This window comes from Fulmarus glacialis, unplaced genomic scaffold (assembly GCF_000690835.1).
Source record: "Fulmarus glacialis isolate BGI_N327 unplaced genomic scaffold, ASM69083v1 scaffold631, whole genome shotgun sequence".
Classification (NCBI taxonomy): domain Eukaryota; kingdom Metazoa; phylum Chordata; class Aves; order Procellariiformes; family Procellariidae; genus Fulmarus; species Fulmarus glacialis.
The window spans coordinates 9,982-27,432 of NW_009194429.1; the positions used below are offsets into that span (position 1 = coordinate 9,982).

A 17,451-nucleotide genomic window follows, 5' to 3' on the forward strand; every position below is an offset into this window, starting at 1 on the left:
ATACTTGGGATTAGGAACAGCCTACTTGGATTTCTAGGTGATTTGTTTTGCGAAACAGAAGATATCATTATCTCTATGGTCCAAATAGCTGCAGAAAGAAACAGTAGTCAAAAAAGATTGTCTTCCTATTATTTCACTGAAGTTGGTTTTTATGATACTTTGATTGGGATGCAGGCAGACATCAGGTAAAGATGCATTTTAGAAGAAATAGCAACAAAAAGCACAGTATTTGACAAAAATACGTACATGTTTCCAAAACAAATTTATTCTATGAAACTTTCCAATAGCTCAAGGATTTCAAGTTACTAATAGCAGAGAAAATTCAGAACTTAATTTTAGTATAAATTAAGGGAAAAAGGTGTAACTTTTTAAGGATAGGCCTGGGGAGTGGTGAATGAGTTCTTAGTATACAAAATGGGCTGGTGCTGCCTCAAAAGGCAGTCTGTCTCTGGTTATCCAGCAAGGAGGTCTCCGATGGCAGGAAGTTTTTGTAGGAATGCAAACATTTTCTGAAATAAAGTTCCTCTTAAAAAGCAAGGCGTAGTGATTAACATACTTGGTTCTGCCTGGTGTAAAATACACCACAATTACTGGATTCATTTCAGAGTATGAGGGATGTTACATAACTGGCTTGAGATACGGCTTGCATAAAGCGGTACTGTGTCTAATGTGCGTGGCGTTGCCGTTTTTGATTCAGTTGATTTGGTAGACTCATGTTGACCAGGCAGCCACAGGGCTACGAGGTTACTGTTAAATCCCAAATTTGACTTGGATGGCGTTTGTTATCCAAGAGAGGTACCTGGCACAGTCATTTTCTTGTTTGGCATAAACCAAAACTGTCCAAATCAGCTCGTATTTGGAAGTGTTCAGCTGCTTGACAGTTGTCATGGGTCTTACTGGATAAAGTGGAAAAAAGCAGTGCAGCATGTGGGAGAGAGAATAGTCTAGTACTTCATGTTCCTGCTCTTAATGTGTAAGAAAAAACTTGTCAATGAAGACTTCAGTGGAAGAGTTTGGTCTGATGTTATTATTAAATCAATATAGTAGCAAGCTACTATCAAAAAAAAAAAAGTAATTGCCCTTCCTGTCTCTTGTGCATGATGCTTTATCGGACCCTTAAGCAAACAGCGTGGAAGAAAATTAACAGTTCCTTGTGTGTCCTTAGTTTCTAGGCCACATGTTCCCTAAGCGTACACACCATGGAGTCAGCTGGGTTGCTTGTTCAAGGGGAAACAATGGGACTGTGTAGTGACAGTGGTGAGGCAATGTCCTGGCGCTTCCAGTAACAGCAAGCTGCTAGAGTGTGATTTGATCTTCATCTAAGCTGATCTAAGGGTTTTTACCCATCTAAATTTCTAAAACACGTTAACGACATAAACTGACTACAAGGAACCTCCAGCATTTTCTCAAAGTGCTGTTTTGAAAGTAACATCTTAAAGATACTTTGCATAGAGAATTATAAATGCACGTATTTGTTACTTGCTGTGTATCAGGAGAATAAAGCACTATCCTGCTTGAAGACTTCTTAAATTTTGAATTTTGGACAACAACTATGCTTTGGCTAATGATTTTTTTGCATGGTGGAGAAATCTCATGGGAAGGGGGCAGAAGTATTGAGGCCACCCTCAATCTGCCTTTTGCGTTGGGATAGTGTTAAGTGGAGTCTTTGGAGTTCCAGGCTCAATGTAAATCTGCTTGTACTTCACCTTGTGTTGTAAACAAAGTTGTACATCAGTTTTGAGTAGTGTCTTGTTACAAGGATGAGGTAGCATGGACTGAGGCCAAACTAGATTGCTCTCACGTTCATACCTGTGATAATTAAGGTTGTGGACTGTCTCTGTGTCACAGAGGCACTGACATGGCTGATTGTACAGGGCTCTGAATGTTGCTCATTTGTGTTACAACAGGAGTGCGGCAGTTGCAGTGTGCTCTAAAATGACTGCGAACTGAAGTTGGTACAGAATGGGGTAGGGCCTTTCCAAAGATGAGACTTCTTCCCTTGCATTTTGTGGGTTTTGCGTAGTTTCCAGCACTGATTCTGAGCTGTGATATTCACATTAATTGACATTTTCCTCCATATGTGTGGCCAGCATTAGGGTCAGTAGTGATGCTCAAGCTGGAAGTGCTATAATACTTGAAGAAATGGAATACTGACAGAGCGCTGTGGTGGATTCTGTTTGGTTTGGCACTTTGTCATTCTTTCTTTCCTACCTACTTAACCCAACTTATCTAAATACATACCTTTTTGAGCCACATAAAGAGGTACTGGAAGACCAGTATTTTCAGAAATGTTTTTCTCTACTATTTTTGCTGAAATATGTTTTGTGTGTTTTTTGTTTGGTTTTTTGTTTTTGTTTTTTTTTTTTTTCTTCTTTTAAAGAGCTTATTAAACCAGGTCCTGCCAGGAACTGTCTGGGGTTTTAGGATAATTACAGAATTTAACTATGGCATTCTTGTTTTGCAGTTGCTCCTAATTCCCCCCTGTAATTCCTACTTATTAATCTTGAAATGTTTCTTTTTCCTCCTTTGTTAAACTAAAGTAAAAAAAAAAAACCAAAACAGAAAGGGAAACTTTATCATCATTGTAGTGTCAAATGAACACAGTAAACAAATACATATTTTTCAGATATGCTATATTTATGTACTTTAAGATGTAAATTTTACTGTAGAGTTTGCCATCTATTACTGTGGTGTCAGACCATTGTTCAGACTTCAAATGTAATAATCATGATGCCAGCCAAGAGAGATTTAAATTCTAGGAAGCTATTTTGATTCAGTAGTTGTTTGAAATGGCTATACAACTATTTCTGCATTGGCCTCAGCAACTTGCATGTATAAAGAGTGTACCAGAACGGTGTCCAATGTTGGTTTGATTCTCCATGTCATATTGTGTTCTGTCACTTTTTACTCTTACTCGTATAAGTGATCACCTTTGAATAATAATGACACATCCCCCCCATCTCTCTTTGTTGACATTCCATCCTGTTGCATCAAACCATCATTAATTCTACCAGTGCCATTCCTGACATGTTTCTGTAGCCTCTTTTTTTCCATCTCCACTATATAGAGGTCTTTACAGTGTCCCTGCATAGTCTCTTCATTGCTTCTGTTCTTGCAATCTGTCATTCAAGAAAATTTTCTTACCCAAGTATTTCAAGTTGAATCTTAATCCCAATATTGTCTCATCTCTGTAGTGAACAGATCAAATAGGATTATTCTCTTTTTGGTAGGCCTTTCATGAAGAATGTGTTATTAATTCCCCTTTCAGTCTTCTTTTTTCTTGATAAAGCAACCTAATTTAGCCACTCCAAAGTTTGCATTTTCTAGACCTTTGATTGTTCTTGTTTGCTTTCTTCTGCTGTCTCTTGTTGTTCTGACCCAAACTGGTCATAAGTATTTTAGCAGAGGACTTACTGGGGCTGAGTAACAGCTGTATTGTGCACTATACACCTGTTTATGTATGTATCTGTCCTTTTTTGAAACATGAGATAGCTGAACGTATATTACCTCATGATCCATTATAATCTGCTCACTTTTTTTTTTTCTATAAAACTGATACCTGTCCTGTCACTGGTAGTTTCTGCCTTTGTTTAGCACCTTGTGCATATTTTCATGATTGTGTTGTGCTCTAATCTGAGGCAGTTTCTCAAGTTTGTCAAGAAAATTTTGTTTACTGTCTTCAAGTGTGCTTGCAGAGCTTTCCAGTATGTGATCTTTCTGCTGAACTTTGCGATCGTGGTGTCAGTTACAACGTTTAGTGATTGTTCTCAAACACTTTCATTTTTGGAACTAGAACAGATTCCTATGAAGACCCTCAGTCACATGCTTCCATTTTATCAGAGAAGAGCTGATTTCTGTGCTCAGTATATATGCTATCTTATCCTGGTGTGAAATGTTACACAAAAGTATTCCAAAGCCTAAATTCAAGGCGTTGAGACCTGTATTTCTCTACTTGGAAGACCTGGTAATCTTTCTTCAAGCAGAAAATGGCAGGGCCTTTAAGTATCTAATCTGTGTCTACCCATGAATGTTTTTAAGTAACTTTTATATGGGAAAGTTGCTGCTCTTTCTTTGTAGCAATGGATTAACAAAGCTTTTTCATATTTTTGGGGGGAAGCTTCAATAGTAAAGTGAGGCAAAATTGTTATTTATGTTGTATGCAACTGAAGATTATAAAAACTATATTTTGCAAAAAAAGCTGTTCATTTGTTGTTGAATACTCCAGATGCATTGCTTCTCAGGATGCAATGCTTTGTTCTGACTATAAGTCCAACATCTTATAACAAAGAAATAGGCTACTAATTTCTGACTGGCAGTGCTAAAAATATATTTTGCGACGCCATCAGCCTACCAGAAAAAGTGAGGTAGGACTGTACTGTTACCCTTGTTGTTTCCTTTGGAAATTTTTAAGTAGGCTGCCAGCTTTATCACTGGTAATGTGTTTCCAGGTCATCAGTGCATCAAAACTAAGTAACGTTGGACCAAATACTAAGGTCTGTTGAAATTCACATGAAGTACTCCTTTTCAGTGTTTGAGATCCACTAGGTTCATGATTTTTATGTGTTTAACTCGTACTCTTGTATGTGTTTAGTAGTGTGACACTAATATTTTACAGAAGTAAAAAAAAATAAGAAAAGTTTGATTATTCAACAAAATAATAATTTTATCAAATCAGATTTGAGATAGACTGTCATTCTTATAGTTTTGTTTTCATTTTCATGCTGTCTTCTCTATTTTGGCCAGAACTGCACTGAGGCTAGTAATCAGATTTGTCCTTGTCCTTTTTTGTAACTGGCTCCTTAACTGTTGAAATTGTTGAAAGAAAAGTTTTTTAAAAAGTCTAAAGTACATGAAGACAGGTATTTTGTTAGCTCTTGCAAAAAAAAAAGTTACTGTTACCTGGAACTCATTGATTCATAAACATGTTCATCTTTATTAGAAATTGTTAAGTACTGTGCACACTTGATTCACGTGATACCAATGCTCATCTTCAGTTGCAAAACAAACACTTATGATAAATATTTGTGGCCATTTATTAGCAGCTCACTACACCATAAGGTAATGGCTTTAGCAGAGTTACAATTTCTCTAGCTCCTGCTGTTTTAATCTATTTCTGCCCTAGATCCTGTCAAAAGTGTTTTTGATTGTTATCATGATTATCATCATGCGTTATAAGCATAGGAAAGTGCCAAGGAAGTATAAAAACTATGTATATTTTCTAATTTTAGTAATATATTTAGTGTCTTTACTAAATATGTAGTGTCTTAATCAGTATCAGCCTCTAAGCATAATTGTTCTGTCTAATAACTGTGGTTTCTTGGTTAAATGATGAAATCTACTTTTTGTCTGGCTCGATACAAATTATTTCAGAGAAGGATTTTTCTCTTTTTTTTTTTTTCCTAATTTTCCTGGCTTTGGAAATCAGCTGCAGTAAAACACCTAGTGTGTGTATATATATTTCAGAGTGGATTTTTTTGCCTTTGCTTGTAAGAAATAGCTTGAAGTGTGATTACTTGATTGGAAGCTAAAAATTTTCTAAGCATCGGTGTGTACGTCATCTTTGTCTCACATAATGGATTCCAAAATAATACTTTGATTGCATTAGAACACTATTAGGAAACTACCGTGGTTTAATTTTTTTAATCTCATTTAATGGTGGTACTAGCTGCATGAGATCTCAGATGTGTCTCCCAAGTTGAAATCTCAGTATCTACCTTCCCTTCTTTCCTCTCCCATGTAGTTCTTTCTACATCATGAGTAAGAGGTCATGGACCAACTTGTTACTCAGTTTTACTTGGTAGTCTGCAACAGATTCCTACCAGTGCCTTCTTTCTGGGCATAAGTACTATTATTCCAATTTACAGATGGGGAAACTCAGCCAGTGAGACTAAATGGCTTGACCAAGGTCATGCAGGAAGCCTCTGATGAAGCAGGGAATTGAACCTGGGTCTCTGGCTACTGATGGACCATCCTTCCTTTCAAAACTAGGTAAAATTTAAGACCATTTTAAGGGATATTTTTGAACTTGGATTTTTTGCCATCTTCTGCTTTTTATAATACATAAAACCCTAAAATGTAAAGATTTTGTTTTTCATAGATGGCATCTACATTAGACCTTTGTGCAAATTCTAATGCAATAAGCTGCAGTATTTTTTCTATTATAAATCATGTTTAGAGCCTGTGTGTCACATGATGAAAAAGACCAATATATCTGTCTTATCCACACTATGGTCTTCCTACTGTTGCTGCTTTTATAGTGGAACTTATGTTGGAAAACTTTAGGGGAAATTCCATTTGAACCAGATTATAGTTCTCTATAGCGCATTGAGGCTTGAATGTTAGGGTAGTAGGTAGACAAGAATATGTCTCCTGGGGAAAAAAGCCTCAGGCTGTCTTTATATATCAAATAAAGCAGAGCAACAGCTCTGCTTTCTAGTGTCACTTTTTATTGGGGCAGGCAAAAAAAAAAGGCAGGGGGGAGAATTGCAGGTGTGTATGCACCCTCTGTTTTTTGTATTTGGAAAAAAACCTGGTTTTCTAGATTAAAACAAAACCCAAACCACCAAAACATAAAAATCTTTATTGTTTGCAATTAGATACTGCTTAGGGAAGGTGTTTTTTCCCATAGGAGAACTTGGGAAATCCTGCAGGTGCATTTTTGTCTAAGCAGCACCATTTTTTTTTTATGTGATACAGACATATCTGCACTAATTGAATATCTAGTTGCTGTTGTCAATACCACTGTTCAAAAGCATTGGTATTAAAAAAGCACCATTGCTGTTCTTATCAATGGCTTGTCTAAACTGATTGTGAGCAGAGTTAGGAGGGTCAGCAGAAGATATTGTCAGTAGATATGACCCGATGAATTGGAGGGCCATTGATACATTTGAGAGGTAATCTATTCTGAAAAGCCAGGGCTTTAGCATACAGACATTTCCCTCTTGACTCAGAACTACACAATTTTCAAATTAAGATGAGAAAAGAACCCAGGAAATTCTCAGTTATAATGCAGCCGCTTTGCTTAAGGCTTCTGGATTTTTCAACAAAGGTAGAATATTTGTTTACTACTTTAAATATCAAAAGGAAATATGTTTATTCACTCTCAAGTCTGTCTCGTCTGTCTTTACTTTCATTGCTTTAGGCATCTCTTGCAGGATTCCCTTTTTTTTTTCCTTATAGAATCTAAGCATGTTGGGCATTAGTTCATGAATATGCTGTAGTTATTTTCTGTAGTAATACAAAGTGCACGGCACAAACACTCGCTGTGCTGTGCAAGTCAGCTTCTGCTTCTTGCACACCCAGTATACAAAGTGATATCTATTGCAGATTCTGGAAACAGAAACTGAGAACATAGCTGTTATATTGAGGCTTTCATCCTTTTTGTTGCTGTGTGATCTGTTGGAAACTACTGTGAATATTGACAATATCATGTGTGGTGGTGCATGGATCTGGACCAGCTGCCCTGCATATCTGTGTGTAGGAAAATACTCTGTTGGGTATTGACTTAGAATTAGTAACGCTTTTTTTAATGGTTGTAAGTCAAAGTTCGGCAGGACTTCATTGCTTATGTCGATTATAAAAAAAAAAAAAAAGGAATAAAACTGAATAATGAACATAAAGCGTGTAAAACAAACTTGCCATGACTTCTCTGTTTCGCAGGGGAGAGAGATGATCTTAATATAATAATGTTGTAAGTCTTTTCTCTCCTTTTGACCCAGTTTGTGGGTCTGGAGTTTTAGAAAGGAAAACTATAAGGTCTGTTTTCTGAGTTAAGTGGTGGAATGGAATAGAATAGTTCAGTTGGAAGGGACCTACAACGATCATCTAGTCCAACTGCCTGACCACTTCAGGGCAGACCAAAAGTTAAAGCAAATTCTTAAGGATACTGTCCAAATGCCTCTGAAACACTGACAGGCATGGGGCATCGACAGCCTCTCCAGGAAGCCTGTTGCAGTGTTTGACCACCCTCTCGGTAAAGAAATGCTTCCTAATGTCAAGTCTGAACCTCCCTTGGCACAGCTTTGAGCTATTCCCACGCATCCTGTCCCTGGATCCCAGGGAGAAGAGCTCAGCACCTCCCTCCCCACATCCCCTCCTCAGGAAGCTGCAGAGCGCGATGAGGACACCCCTCAGCCTCCTTTTCTGCAAACTAGACAAACCCACAGTCCTCAGCCGCTCCTCATAGGACATGCCTTCCAGACCTTCACCAGCTTTGTTGTCCTCCTCTGGATGCATTTGAGGACCTTCACGTCCTTCTGAAATGGTGGGGCCCAGAGCTGCACACAGTACTCGAGGTGAGGCCGCACCAACGCTGAATGCAGCGGGATAATCCCCACTCTTGACCAGCTGGTTGTGCTGCGTTTGATGTGCCCCAGGATGCCGTTTGCCCTCTGGGCTGCCAGGGCACACTGCTGGCTCCTCTTGAGCCTGCTGCCCACCAGCACCCCCAGATCCCGTTCTGCAGGGCTGTGGCTGCTCTCCAGCTACCCCTCTCCCAGTTTATACTTGCGTTGGGCATTACTCCTTCCCATGGGCAGAATCCAGCATTTGTTCTTGTTACATGTCATGCCACTGGTGATTGCGCAGTGCTCCAGTCTGTCTAGATCCCTCTGCAAGGCCTCTTGTCCCTTGAGAGAGTTAGCAGCACCTGCCAGTTTGGTATCATCAGCAAACTTGCTAATGGTGCATTCAAGTCCTGCATCCAGATCATTGATAAAAATATTGAACAGCGCCGGTCCTAGGATTGAGCCCTGAGGAACGCCGCTGGTGACTAGTTGCCAGCCAGATGTAGCCCCATCACTACAACCCTTTGAGCCCTGCTGTCCAGCCAGTTTTTCACCCAGCGCACCGTGAACCGTGATCTTGCAGTTGGACGTCTTGTCCGGAAGGATACTCTAAGGGACGGTATCTAAAGCCGTATTAAATCTAGAAAAACTACATTCACCGCCTTCCCTTCATCCACTAGGTGGGTGATCTTGTTGTAGAAGGAGATTACATTAGTTAAACAGGACTTTCCCTTTGTGAACGCATGTTGACTGTGCCTGATGATTGCATTGTCCTTTCAATGTCTTTCAATAGCACCCTGTATGATTTTCATTATTTTTCCAGGTACTGAGGTTAGACTAACAGGTCTGTAGTTCCCTGGGTCTTCCCTCATGCTCTTGTAAATTGGAATAACGTTGGCTAACTTCCAGTCAGTGGGGACCTCCCCAGACTCCCAAGACCTTTGGTAGGTGATTCAGAGGTGTCCTGCTGTAACATCTGCTAGGATGTTACAGATGGCATTGCTACTGCTTTGTATATGATGGGTACACAGTATTTGTCAGAATATTAAGTGAGCCTCTTAAACGTCGAACACCCATGTTGAAGTTCATCACAGGCTATTTTTCTTTTCTTTTTTTTTTTTCCTTAAACCCAGGGAGCAATGTGTTAAATTTGCAGCTAAATGTACGGCTGTTCCACTTCATCAATTTATAATGATTCATACAAATGTGGGGTGTCTTACAGGTTAAGGCTGGAAGAAATTTTCTTGTAGTCTTACTTCATGTGTGTCACAAGGTAAATTGACTTGTTTAAGTCTTGTGTGAAGTAGTAAATCAAAAATAAACCTAATAGGTATCCTTATTTATTTGGGACAGGGTGGTAAGCTGGACTATATTGCTTGTTTGAATTTGTGATACTTGCCAACCAGTTTAAGGGAACGTGCTAGTGAGAGGTCCGATCTGTGTAGTTACTTATAAAATCTCTCCTCCTTTTCATCAAATTCTTAAATATCTTGCACAAAGGCTTGTATTCCAAAGTCAGCATTATTCTGATAGTTCTTTTTTGACAACCTTTTTTCATATAACCTTTATAGTAAGAGAATCGTAACAAGATGATTACCTCACTAATACTTTACATATAAACAAATAATTCCATTTTGTTATTCTTACATGATTTTCCTCTCTTTATGTCACATTCTACTGCCGAAGTAGCACAAATATAACACGAAAGGTACAGGCCCACTGAAACCGAAAAGATGTTCAGTCCAATTTCCACTATATTGTTGAAATTTGTTGAACTGAAGGAAGGATATCTTGAAAGGTCCAGTCTTCTTTCTCTGCAGGGCAGCTTAAGTAGTAACGGAGTTCAAGAATTGATTAGGAGAGTTGCTTCATATTCTCTCCCTCTCCCCTTGGAGTTTGAGCTTTTGAGTTGGGGGGGGAGGAGTGGGGAAGAAGAGTGTATGAGTGGTCTCCTCTTTTAATAAGGATTACTGGTAAAGCAGAGCGCTCTCTGTCTCCCGTTAGTGCCCTGTTACCCCCAGTGATCTTGTAATTATTACAAAACTCTGTTTTGACTGTCCAGCTTAAGGTGTTTCTTAACTGGTTAGGAATTTCTTGCCATTCATCTGACATATTTGATTATATGTGTGTATTATGTAAGTTTTGTAGATGAAAGTTTGGAATGCGACCGTGTTTTAACATTTAATAGCCCTAGTTGTTAGGACGTGGAATGAGACTTGTAACCCGTGTTCCTGTTCTTAGCATTCTTGCCATGTGATTTCATATGGCTTTAACGTTTGTCCTTTGTGATAAAAAAAAAAAAGAGGACGATATCTCAGAATAGTGGTTTAGAATTGTAGTGTGGTTTGTATGTCACACTTGTAAATAAGGTAATGAAAAATCTAGTGAGTAGATATTTCTGGATAATCTCATGCCGTCCAAAATACTTGCATTTGGTTCAGGGAGTTTAATAATATACAAGGCAACACAAAACTTCTGATTTAGAGTGGATTTCACAAACACAAACTTCTCTGGCTGAAGGATTTAATTCTGTGGATGTCAGTTAACCATACTGATATAGGCTGTCTGTTGAAGTGCCAAGTAAGAGTGTCTAAATTCTCTAAAAAATCCCAATGTGAAGGAGGCTTGCATTGGGTTATCAGTTGTATTTTGGGATGAACAATTTTCACATCTTTAATTATTTATGGGGAAATGCAGCAATTGGAGCCAGTGGTGTGTGTTTGGGGATAAATCATTTTTCATAGGTTAGTAATTGCTGTGAATTCGATTGCCATGTCTTTTGTAATGTTTGATAGCTATGTAGATGTGATGTTCTCTGTTATCATTACAATACTTATCCTGATTTTTCTGCCTAAAGCTTCTGTCTCCTTATCCATAGGGATTGTAGGAATCTGTTTTTTTCTATTTGGTGTCTGAAAAGAGCTGAAATGCCTTCTACATTTTTTTTTTTAATCAGATCTTTGTGGAATTCGATGGCTGTAACTGGAAGCAACATGCCTGGGTGAAAGTCCATGCTGAAGAAGTTATAGTGTTGTTGCTGGAAGGATCATTGGTTTGGGCACCTCGAAATGATCCAGTTATGCTTCAGGGGACTCGAGTCTCACTGGCACAGTGGCCTGCACTGGTGAGTATCTCTCTCGTGTATCTCTTTATATAAAGCTTTCATATCCTCAGAGGTTTGCATCAACTCTACTGTGAAACACAAGGCTTGGATATCGTACAGGGCATCGTTATGCAGGTACCAAAAATTGCTTGGGGATGATTTTTTTTAAGTGGTAAATAGGAGAGCAGTTAACTGGGAGTTATAGTGCCTTTGGAAAGGCATCTGAGAGGCAGTATGCTTCCAGTTCCTGCCCCAGAAATTGAAAGCTGTTACCTCACCAAAATGAGATATTGTTTACCAGTGGGTCTCTGAAGAAATGTGGTGCATATCTGAAAAGATTATTTTTCCCTATTTTAGAACTTTGAGTGTGTTAGGCTTTTCTGAATTGTGAGAATAAGTCTTTTGGTCTTACTGTGGACTCTCTAGAGCTCTGTGTGGTAAAGGTTGCTGCATCATTTTAATGGGTATTCCTGGAGGCACTTTGGGGAAGAGAATAGACTGTGGGCTGTGCCTGACCTGTAAGCCATAAGTTGACCACTCCTAATCTAAACTAAAAATTTGATTTCTCTGTTGTTGTCAGCATTAACTAACATGACATGCAAAATTTTCTCCTGTTTCTTGAAGTGGTTATCCATATTGCTGTTTACATGGCAGTTACATGTCATGACACTTGAGACCAAAGCCAGTATGTTTTAGCTGGCATATCTAAGTACACCTATTCTACAAACATCCTGATGAGTAGTATACAGTGAAGGGCATTCCTCACATCCTTCTTTCTTCTCTTAGTTGCTTCTGGAGAGGAAAGATCATTATATGTGAGAATTCTACCTCGTTTTCATGCTGTCTGATTTTTATTATTTTGCCCTGCTTTTGTTTCTTTTCTCTTCCTGCAGTCCTTGGACTGCTTGGGATCCTACTCTCTGCTTTTTAATACTACATTTCATGCATGGGCCCATTGAAATGTTTTCTCCAGTCAAGGACCTTGTGCCTTGGTAGAATTTGAATTTAGTGTTTTAAATTGACACTTGAGCTCAAAGTAACAAGTTCAGCACTGCATCTTTCTCTGAGGGTTTCTTTATTGCAGTTGTCTTAAGGCGGAGGAAAACAAGGCCTTTACAGCAGAGATTCTGTATATAGTGGTTTTTCCATAGGCAGAGTTTTCCTTTCAATGTATTTCCAACTTGTCTCCAAGAGTGAACACCAGTTTAATTTCATCTGGGAAACCGTGTTTGTACAGGATCAATTTCTTTCAGATGATTCCCAAGTATCTTGATATCTGAGTGATTTGGGGGTGTTACCATAGTCCGCACACTGATTGTGTAATGAGTTGTGTCAGAACCTGTTAGAAGACTGTTAGAAGCAAATATGGGTCCACTAAGATCCCAGAGTATTTCCACTATAGCTCAAGCTATATCTGTAGACTTGTTGAAAAAGTGTTTCCATCCCCTGTACTCTGGACAGCCATGTGAGCACTCAAGCTTTCATTAGGTACTAAAGGCCTACCCAAGTAACTGAATGGGAATACAGACTGGAGTTAGCCAGAGCACCAGAGTACATATGTGGACAATTCTGGGAAGCCAACTACTTAACATTACAAAGTGTATGGTATTTTTTGGGGGGGTGTAGGGGGGGTGGTGGTTTTGGTTTTGGTTTTTTTTTTTTTTTGAGATAAATCACTTATGAATGTGTATTTATCCTTCATTGTCTCTTTCTTGTAGTCCTGTTCACTTTTAGGAAATAGTTTTACATAAACTGAGAAAATAAATTTTATATTCATACTGTTGTGTACAGGAGAATGGAGTGTGAACAAACTTGATGAGAGCTGTTGAGGGAAAAATGTCGTGAATACTTGTGTGTTAAAATCATGTGAGTGTGAGACAGATAACACGTTTCAAAGACTCCAATGGTTGGCAACTTCTTCTTCCATCAGCAAGTTACGTTATAAGGTTATCATTCTGATTCTGCTAGGTATTTTTAATGAATTGTCCTGCAGCTTGAATATCAATAGTACACCTGTTATAAACTTCAGTTTTGCACAAAACACTAGCAAAAAAAGCTCCCCTTTATTAATATGCCTATAAATTACTTACATCTGACTTCTGTATGGGAATAAAAATGCTGCTTTCAGGAGGCTATATCTGAAATATGTAGTATAGTTTGAACCATTAACCGAAGCTTTTTTTTTAACCTGAACATCAGAAGGTGCTTGCCTATGATAAAACAAATACTACAAAAGGTGTTTTCAGTTCTGCTTTAAGTTCTAATGAAGAAGTGGAGCCAATTTTCTGTAATTCCTTCTTGTAATATGCCTCACTTGCAAGAATTATTGGCTTAGATATAATGAGTAATAATTTGCATTAAAACTCGGGCACTGGGTGGTGCGAGTTGAGAAATGAAACTTTTTATTCTTTGTGATACTTAAATAGCATGTGAAGACAACTATTGTTGGCATGTATGTGTGCTCAGTCATTTTTATAACCTTTGTTTTCTGTTGTTCATCACAGACCTTCACTCCTCTAGTAGATAAGCTGGGTCTAGGCTCTGTGGTCCCAGTGGAGTTTCTTCTGGACAGACATTTACGTTTCCTGTCTGATGCCAGCGGATTACGTTTGTTTCAGGTATTTGAACTGTGTTCAGTTAAAGTGCAAACTTAACTTTGTGCTGTGATTGTCAGATTAAATTTTTTTTTTTTTTTACTGTCCCGCTTCCATATTCTTGTCTTCCTCCTTTCACTGCCCTGTCATGTATTTGTGTTTGTTTCCCTGCTTTTCCAGGTGCTTACACTAACCTCCATCTGCATTCGAAAAGTCCTAGTTCCTCTCTGTATTGGCCAGTTGGAGAGCTAGCTAGCAAGCATGGTGTAGCTGATAATTGCAGTGGAAGTTTTGCAACAGCTTTTGCATAGCTAGTCCTTTTTTTCCTCCTGCATGTTGAGCAGTGTTTTTCTTTATTTTACTTCTTTTTTGGTTTGTCAGTCTCTGAGAGCAGTCCAAGAAGAGCTGTCCCTTAAAAACTAATGATTCTATTACCTTAAAAGACTATACTTTTATGTTAAAACTGTTTGTTGTTGGCAGATGGGAACCGAGAGTCAAAATCAGATTCTGCAGGAACAGCCTTCACTAAGAGAATCTGTTAATGCATTGATCAGTGACCAGAAGCTTCAGGAGATATTTAGTAGAGGTGAGACTGTGTTTTTCTATCTCAGAGCTACTTTGTTGTGCAACAGTTAGACTATGCTGGGATTTGTGAAGGAGAATAGTAATAGTGTCTGTTACTGTTTGATTTGGAAGGTCAATTTTCTGTATTGTTTTGCAAGTTCTTTACAAAGAAGCATTATTTTGTCACAGATACAGATAAGCAGTTGCTGAGGTACAACCAGAAATACCCTACTGGGAATGATCACTGAAGATGTAGTTAAAGTAGGACAACATATTATTGATAACGCCCATGTATTTACAACTTCACTTATTTTAAGTTTTAGTTTTGAATTTTTTGGTTCTGTTCTATGGTTCTGTTCTATAATTCTGGAAATTTAGAAGTGAAATTACTCTGTAGTTGTTGATACTTAAAAAACTTCTTTTGTTGTGTCAAATTCAAATTTTGGCATTTTTATAATTAATACATGAATTGTTTAAGTTGAAAATATGGTGTGGCTGTGACTGCTCAGCATAGGGTTAATACCTTAACTGTTGTCTGGATTGTGCATTAGGGTTAAGCCTGACTGCAGCTTTTGCTGTCAGATTGGGGATTTCTAGTTCAAGTGCTAAAACAATTTTCTATCCAGAGTTTGGGTTCATGGGCCAGGTGACCACCCTAGACGTAGGCCACTGTATTACATTTGAAGGACGATGTAATTCCTAATGGGGATTTGGTGCCTTTTGGTTAAATAAAATGTTTATTGATAAAAATGCTATGAGGACAATACTTCTTACATGAGCAAGTAGCTTCAGAATTGTCCAGTTTGGAGCCTTCTTCTGAAGCGCCTAGTTCTGATTGTTTCAGATACAGGATGTTGGATCATGTGGATTTTGATGATCTAATATTAACTAAGGTTTTTTTGTCTGGACTTAGGGTAGGAGGAAAGCTCTGCATGCTGATGTGGAAAGTGAGGGCAGGGTCAGAGGAAACCTTTCTGTAGATGATCCGTTACCCTTATCAAAGAACTAAGACTGGTTGGTTTAGAGATGTTGGATATTTGTGCAATTATATTAAATTTTCCACAGTTAGCAAATACGTGTTTCTGTTCTGAACTGCATGCAGTTTATACTGGGATTTGATGCATCTGGACTGAGTCAAAATGCTATGACTGTCCGTCCACTAAATTGGTGCTTCATAATTACTGACCTGTAGGTTAGAAAGCAAAAGAGTTTAGTTAGCAAGGAGCCCTCATCTAGCTTGCTTTTGTCAGAGAAGTGAGTTTATTTTGATCTTTTGCTTTTTTTTTTTAACTTGTAAACTGTGTTATTTTTGTCTTTACAATAGTTTTGAGTTACAGCAATGAGGGCTTACTGACTTTTTACAATAGAATGCTTGGCTTATGCAGGATTTGCAGCAGAAGCCTTAGCGTTTTAATGTCTTTCCACCTGAAAGATGACACTTCAAGCCCTAATGATGTGCATAGAACTCTCTTTTTTTTTTTTTCTTTTTTTTTTTTTTAATTGTATGACTCTTAACTAGTATGGCACAAAGCTTGTCTGGAAAATGTACTCAAAGTCCTTCTTTTCCAGGTCCTTATAGTGTCCAAGGCCAAAGAGTTAAGGTTTACCAACCAGAAGATGAAAACAGCTGGCTCTGTGGTGTTGTGAGCCATCAAGACCCAATAACTCGTCTTATGGAGGTGTCTTTGACTGAGGTAAAAATATGAAGTACTGCTTTGGTGTTCATAAAATACCAGTCCTCAATATCTCGTGGAGAATGACAGCTTCACAAAACTTGCACTTCTGGTTCTTTGTTTTTTTTGCTTTAAAAGATGAGTAATTATCCACATTGTGATTCGCAGAATTTTTTTTTTTTCTGTTATGATGACTTTCTACAATAAATGATGATACACAGCCCACTTCTATGAAAGAAGCTATAAGAATTTCTTTGGAAATGAGCACTATATGAAAAAATGTTGGAAGTGGCTTTCTAGATGGGAGAGCGTGCTGATGTACAGAAAGCTACCTTCTGGGTCTGTTACGCTGTGGTCTTCCTATGCCTTCTCTCAGCTTCTGTCTGACAGGCTGTACGAGTGGTTTGAAAAGAGTGTAGCGTAGAAGATGCAGTCTTAGTCTAAACAAAATTGATGGATGTATTTTAGCTTTTTACTAAGGCTGTTTACTTTTGCCCTGTTGCTATCGGTAAACTTAGTAAGTGTTGTAAACAGCACAGAAAATCTGTGCACTGCTAGAGTTACCTGCTTTGTATTATATGCTTCTGTGTGGTCTGACAGGTAGTTCAGTCTTAGCAGCAGCCTGCTTCTAATAGCTTCCTTTTTTCAGGAGCAACTAGGAACAGGTCTGTGGTGCTGTGTGTAAATTACTGTAGCAGCAGCACTCTTCTTGTTTTTTTGGGTCATGTCCCATGCCCCCTGCTCCTGTAGCCTTTTCCATGTGCAGTAAAATATGTGTGCAGAATGAGTGCATTGAACGTGCCCAGTAAATCCCGTGTACACAAGCAGTAATCCTGCGCTCTGACTACTAGATCTATTGCTGGTGCACAGGAAAAAAGTATACTATGTATGGTAAGTAAGTATAGTACTTTGGAGAGGCATTGAAATTGTGGAGTATATGCTTTCAGCAGGTACATGCCAGGAAGCACCCAAATTACTGCATATCTACTGTGAAATAAAAAGGTAACCTCCAGGCACAGTTACAGAGATTGGGTATTCATTGCTCCTTTTGGGGAGATGCTGATGAGGATAGTTAGCATAAATTGATGTGCTTCCTTCCAGTAGTCTTTTCCGCATCTAGCAGAGTGAATGTGCAGAAGGCTAGAACAATACTAGATCAAATTTAAGAAGAGCTGTGTTTAATACAATGAATGCCTCTAGAGATGCTCAGTAGAACAAATATACAAGGAAAG

The 17,451-nt window shown here is 38.5% G+C and overlaps 1 protein-coding gene across 1 annotated transcript in view; it reads left to right on the forward strand.

Annotated features, from left to right (window-relative positions):
- Positions 1-11,247: 11,247 nt before the first annotated feature.
- Positions 11,248-17,451, forward strand: part of KDM3B (lysine (K)-specific demethylase 3B) — a gene marked incomplete at its 3' end in the record, with an annotated part of 39,073 nt that continues 32,869 nt past the window's right edge. Inside the window, 4 exon segments of the mRNA XM_009587745.1 lie at positions 11,248-11,409; positions 13,893-14,006; positions 14,463-14,568; positions 16,116-16,240. Coding sequence (XP_009586040.1) covers positions 11,365-11,409; positions 13,893-14,006; positions 14,463-14,568; positions 16,116-16,240 — 390 coding nt within the window.